At 36.2% G+C, this 6,450-nt stretch overlaps 1 protein-coding gene across 1 annotated transcript; it reads right to left on the bottom strand.

Annotated features, from left to right (window-relative positions):
- Window positions 1–334: 334 nt before the first annotated feature.
- LOC110446150 (allatostatin-A receptor-like) lies at window positions 335–5,071 on the bottom strand. The gene is made up of 2 exons (XM_021491150.1): window positions 4,996–5,071; window positions 335–1,533 (listed from the first exon to the last, which is right to left on the bottom strand). Exon 2 carries the CDS (start codon window positions 1,510–1,512, stop codon window positions 442–444), a length of 1,071 nt encoding a protein of 356 aa, XP_021346825.1. The 5' UTR covers window positions 1,513–1,533; window positions 4,996–5,071; the 3' UTR covers window positions 335–441.
- Window positions 5,072–6,450: the final 1,379 nt, after the last annotated feature.

Genomic DNA, 6,450 nt, shown 5'->3' with positions numbered 1-6,450 from the left:
GAGCCTTTAGTCAGATACCGATCTCGCACTCAAATATAACACTTGTCACACAGTTCCATAAAATCTGTCTCTAAGTTTCTTAAATTGTTGTCATCTGCAAGATACTGATCTGTCAGCTCTGTATTGTATGACAGTCTTCGCTTTTTTCGTTGGTTAAAACTGTGAATAATTGTCCGTCCATGGAAGTATGTTTAACGCTTTTAAGTCTGTACGCTTCATTAAGTGTTTCTTGATTCATTCTTGTCAAATCCTCGAATACGATTTGTCTTTTCCCCTTCAATTAACGTCCCCCCCCCCCAACAAATGTCACTATTTGTTCTACACATTCCTCGACTGTTTCATTCCCCTTTGTACAGCTAAGGCCTACAATCCTGTACACTGGCCCTATATTCATACTGTCTGATTCTCTGGCTCGTTTTTCCAATTTGTCCACTTTCTCTTTCAATATGTCGTTCTTTTTCTCGAGGTCGAAACTTCTTCCTTCGAGCTGATCGACGAGAACACGGATGTTCTTTTTTTGCATAACACAGTTCTTCGAAAACTTCTACGGAAGTTTGTAGAAAGGAAAGCATACACAATTGGGTTGGCGCAACTGTTTATCGTTATCAGAAGGTGCGACAGCATAACCATGTAGGTGTGCCGGGTCGGTGAATCATTTCCAGATGCCATAAGCAGTCTGTAAACATGAATTGGTAGGCAACACACTGCAAAAATGACGGTAACGATGAGCAACATTCTGGTGACGCGTTTCTTCATCCTCATGCTCTTCGTGTTTTGCCCTCCGCGAGGACGGACTCCACAAACGAGCGTCTTGATAACGTTAACGTAAAGCGTACACATGACTGTAAGGGGTATAGCAAAGCAGAAAACAAATAAACAGGCATGGAATCTCAGAGCTGCGACATAATTGCCGTAGAAGATATTTATATCGACACATTTTGATATAGCGTATGTGCCGACTTGGGAATATTCAAATATGACAGGAATGTTGATTGGAAGCGATATAATCCAAGATAGACAGACACAAATATATGCATTACGTTTGTTTATGATCGTCCTGGATTCGATGGGATATACGACGACCAGATATCTGTCCACAGATATCAGCACGAGAGTTATGACGCTCGCAGACACGTTCACGTGCGAGATATAGAACATCGCTTTACACCAAATATTTGCAAATGCCCAACTTGGAAATGCATATATCACAGTGACAGTACCAATCACGAGGAAAACTATGAAAGACAAGTCGGCGACAGCAAGGTTTACCACCAAAATAGTCGTTGGGTTTAACATTCTCCTATTCAAGAAAACAGTGAGGATAACGGATGCGTTTCCAACGATACCGGCAATGGACGTGAGAAACATTAATATTAGTACGACTAACCGTCCAATGTTCTTTAGGTCCCAACTGGATTGCGACATCGACAAAGTGTTAATCACATATTGGGATGTGTTCACAAAAGATACGGACGAATTGTAAGGATTCGGCGTGGTTCCGATTTCAGTCATCTCTAGAACGTCGATGTAATACTGTGGACAAAACAAAGACAACTATTACTATGGGTAAGGCAACGCTTGCGAATGTTAAACTTAGCCAGTTTGTGTATCAAACAACTTATTAGCGATAGTTTGAAAAATAAAATATGTAATACACATTGCGTCAATTTATTAGCGATATAACACTCTTCCTTTAAGAAATTTCAAAAAATGATAATCGTCATCCCTACTCTATCATCTACTAGGAAGTTTAAAAAATGTTATTCAAGTGAGATGTTTCCGTTGTTCCCGTTATCTCATTAACGAATTTGGGAAACTGCCAGTTCTCTTAACTACGACCTTTTTAGAGCACATTTAACTAATACAGCTATATGAGAATGCGGTAATCCATGTGAAGACTCATATCACTTCCTCTGTGTATGTGCCCTATACACTCAGCATCGTTATCTGTTAATTAGAGAGTTATAAACGTTTCGTGACGATTCAACTTTAGATTTACTCCTATATGACGATCCAAAATTCAGCAAAGAAGAAAATACCTTAATTGCAAAATCGGTTCAAACATTATATAAGCCAATGCAACCGGATTGACTGAATGTGATCATCTTTCTCTATCTCTCTTCTGTTCTCTGAATGTACCCGTCTTATTATGTCTTACTTCGTGTCCCTCCCCGTCTCTTCTTCCTCCCTTCTTTCTATTTCCATAAACAAATATGTTTTATATATATTGCATAAATTGCCGTATCGAGTTATTATTCATATCAATGATTTTGAAGAAAAGGACTTTGACAAGTTGCGCAAACTTTTGTCCAATTCTTTTGTAAATATTCCTTTGCATTAAAATATGTTAAAATCAAAATGAGTTTTGTTTCTTACTTAAGTCCCTGTGTGTTTTGGTGCTACAAAACGCATACGTTTTCACAACTATACGCTTTCAGTATATATAACAATAATTTAGTTTTTAATATAAATATATATTTTTTGGCACAACCATGTAAAGTCCACGAAATGGTATTATTTGAAATTCTTGTGGCAGCTTTAAATGTTGTTCTTAAACACTTTTAAATGTCTTCGATATGGTTTAGCCAACTGATTCTACTTAAACGATACAGATTTTTGATGTTCAGTCGAACTCGTTATCTCGAACCCTTTTAACTCGAAAATCCCGTTTATCTCGAAGTATTTATCCGGTCCCGGCCATGTCTCTTCTTTATCTTTGTAAATAAAACCTGTGATAGTTCGAACCCTGACCCTGAAAAGTCGAAAAACTCGAATACTTCGAATTATATATTGGTTTCAATAGCGTAAATCCAACATCAAAACATCATCTACTTCATAGTCTTCGAATTTCATTTTGTCACTTATTAATTCTTTGATACAAATAAAACGCAACAGTACGACATCTCGCCATTCCGTGTGTATGAACATCTTTCGCGAGTAGACTAAATCGGCAAAAAGAATTTACGATAAAGCTATAGACTATAAAATGTGCGGACTGACAAAACCATGTTGTTTATAATGAAAAACAAACTTCATTAATGTTGATCAACAGTATTCTGTACTTACTGCGAGTCCGTTTAATGATTTGTACACTCAAACAGACGACAGTGCAAACCGGAAAATTGGTCACAAATTATAGCGTGGTCATGCATAAAAGAGGTCCACAGTTAAAATCACAACCTCAGACAGCTTCATGGGTTCATGTTTTTACAGGAGCCAGTATGGCTTTGAAAGTCGATCGGGAGATTTAAGAACAATACGATAATTGCTGTCGATAACATCGAGTTGAGGAGGTGTCAGGTGTCACATTTAGCTTAATGAATTAATGTTTTACATGTACAATATAATATGTTTGGGTGTGTTTTGATTTACAGAATCAACTATGCGTACGCTCCATTTCAGTGATTTGTTTTAGACTTGCGCACTTTCATTTCCGAATTGTATAGTACGAGGACGAAGACAGCGGGATGGTTTGAGTTTTAAATGTAACAAGTTCTAGACTAGCCAAAAACAACATTAAATCACAAGGCCATCCATACTCAATAACGAATTCAAAATATAGTCCAACCGTTTTGATTGCGTTAATTTACTCTACAGTATTTTTGTAAGCGTATTTATTGTAAAATTACACACCTGTATTTGTTATATTGATTACGTATATTATTCATCGATTGATTATAAGCATAACCCACATAACTCGAACACTCGGATAACTCGAAGTTTTCCCACGACCCCGTCGACTTCAAATGTTTTTGTCTATGTGATAAGTACTAGATTTAAAATGAACGGGCTATCCATTTAAGGATCCCTGTCCCACAGCAGGCTGTTTTTGTCTCGTCGCCACGAAGTAACGGAAGCGAGACTAAGGTGTTGCTTTTCCGGCGACGCCGGCGTCAATATAAAGTTTTTGCATTGAGGTAAGTTTCACTGAAAGTATTAGTGCTGGGCCAACCAAACTTGGACCATAGATGCGTCCTAGGTTGTACATCTCAACCCATGCATCAAATGCTGGATGTGGCCTACCTTGACTTTGTCAGCATCTCCATCAACATTAAGTTTTTGCGTTTAAGTTAGTTCCTCTGAGACTATAAGTGCTAGACCAACCAAACTCGGCATGTGCATTGATGGTCAAAATAGGGCAAAGGCAAGGCCTTCCAATCCGAATGTCTTGTTTCTTATACATGTAACCTCTCCTAAAATTTGTTTTGAATATAACTGTAACACAGTTGGCCCTGTGTACCTCCGTTGACCATGACCTTGAAGCTAAGTTTGTTAAATAGTATAACAATCTGAGGTTCTGGGTTCGAACACCGAGCCCATATTCATGAAACCGTTCTCATTCTCAAGCATTGATTCTGTGCTCAAACCATCTTTCTTGTAACTTAGTTAAATAATGCCAAACGATAAAAAAGTCATATGTATACATTGACAACAGTATTCGGCTTTAAGTCTCTTCTTAGCAATCGACAAAACAAAATGATTTTTATTAATCATCACAGGAAAAAGAAATTCGTCTTGAGCGCAAAATCAATGCTTGAGCATGAGAACGGTTTCATGAATACGGGCCCCGGTCTAGTCCCGTCGTCGTTTTAAACTCGGAACACGGCACACTGTTGTTGATATTTATTTTTTTATTTCATCTTCATAATTTCTTATAAAAGTCCCGCAAGGTATGAGTTTCTGTTTAGAAATAATTTATCAAAGCTGTAGTAGCAAAACAAAATAAAATCTCCAACACTTCGTTACAGTCTTTTTTAAAGTGGTAGGGACTCTTTAAACACATTAAGCTGAGACATGATTTATTTATCTGTAAAACATATTTTTTTTTTTACATATTTAGGATACAACTTGTATCAATTTTAAATTGTCCAGTGACGTATTTTGTCAATGAAGATTGACGAAGTATGGCATTCACGTTAATCAAATAATTTCAAATAATATGTCTTAACTACAGATGCCGCATTACAAGAAACCAAAATTATAAGTAGTACTTACCCCAGTGTGTAAAAGTATACAGTTGACAAATGTGAACTTTTTTTTAAAATTATGTTTCTTTGTCTTCCTAGGCGCATTTGATGAAAAATTAGCAAATGTGCCATGTGTCATTGGAACACAAATTTATACCGGAAATATTTGGCGATTGTACATTGGAACGCAGGAAGTGCCTCAGTCAAGTATTCAGGAAATAGAAACAGGAGAAACCAGAAACCAGAAAAATGTATATATTTACAAATTTATTTACACTTACAAAATTAAATCAAAGGTCAAACATAGATCACAATACTCCGCAATACACTGATGTGGTTGCATACTAAATCTGGTTACGCCAGGTGAAATAGTATAGAAGATATACACTTCGACAAGGTTTTTTTTTAATGTTGAGATCAAAGGTCAAAACATTGGTCACAGTGACCTACTTTTTGTATCAGATACTCCGCCATCCCGAGATGTACGTGCATACCAAATTAAGTTACTCAAAGTGAAATAGTAAAGACCCTATGGTCAAGACAATCTTTTTTATATTGGATTAGGTGAAAGGTCACAACTATAGAGTATGTTAGATAACGTCAGTGAAGTTTCGTGACATTCGTCTAAAAACAGTAGGAGGAGATGTCCAAACAAAAGTGTGACAGATGGACGAACAGACGGACGGACAACCTGATTATAGTATATCCATTACTTCGTTGTTTGGGTATAATTAGCCTAAGGCCAGTTCACGGCGAACAATAAACAATTCGCGACGCTAGGAGATGATGATATTGGCCCAAACATACAAATTTTTAACCCAAATAATGAACCCAAGGATGGGACATATCTGTCCCACATAATTAACATATAGTGCAATTATTTTCTTGCATTGCTTACCATTTATTCCCCAGTCATAACAATCGTATGACGTTAATTACATCAACAATCCATAAGGTAATTTAAACATAATTTTATTGTCATACAACATAAATGAACAGACACAAATTATATCAAATTAGCATCACAATTCAATATACAAATTACAAAACAGCAATAGCAAGCATATTTATTAAAACCAAAATGGGGGAGGAAGGACGAAAGAAAGACAATAAAAGAACGAAAATTGACAGAAATTGGAAGAGAACAGCTAGCTAGTTGTATGTACTTTTTACCTTAATTCTGTCACTCCTTTTAAAGTAAGTTTGAAATTTATGGAAAACGTTTTCATTTTCCTCATCAGAAAAAATAGGATATCTGCAAACCAGATTACTGAAATATTGCAATAACGAGATATCATCAATAAAAATGTGTCTGTCCACTCTACAGTATAAATCAAACAAGATATATCTTTTAAGAAGATAATTGAAAAAAAATCATATATACAAATAATTGTGAACCTATAACATTGCTTAATGATGCCTATCACAATGTACTGTTGTTTTCCGTATATATACAACAATGTCCCCTTAATTTTGTTCTGGG

Source organism: Mizuhopecten yessoensis, unplaced genomic scaffold (assembly GCF_002113885.1).
Source record: "Mizuhopecten yessoensis strain PY_sf001 unplaced genomic scaffold, ASM211388v2 scaffold2597, whole genome shotgun sequence".
NCBI lineage: Eukaryota > Metazoa > Mollusca > Bivalvia > Pectinida > Pectinidae > Mizuhopecten > Mizuhopecten yessoensis.
This window is presented reverse-complemented; position numbering and strand designations above follow the sequence as displayed.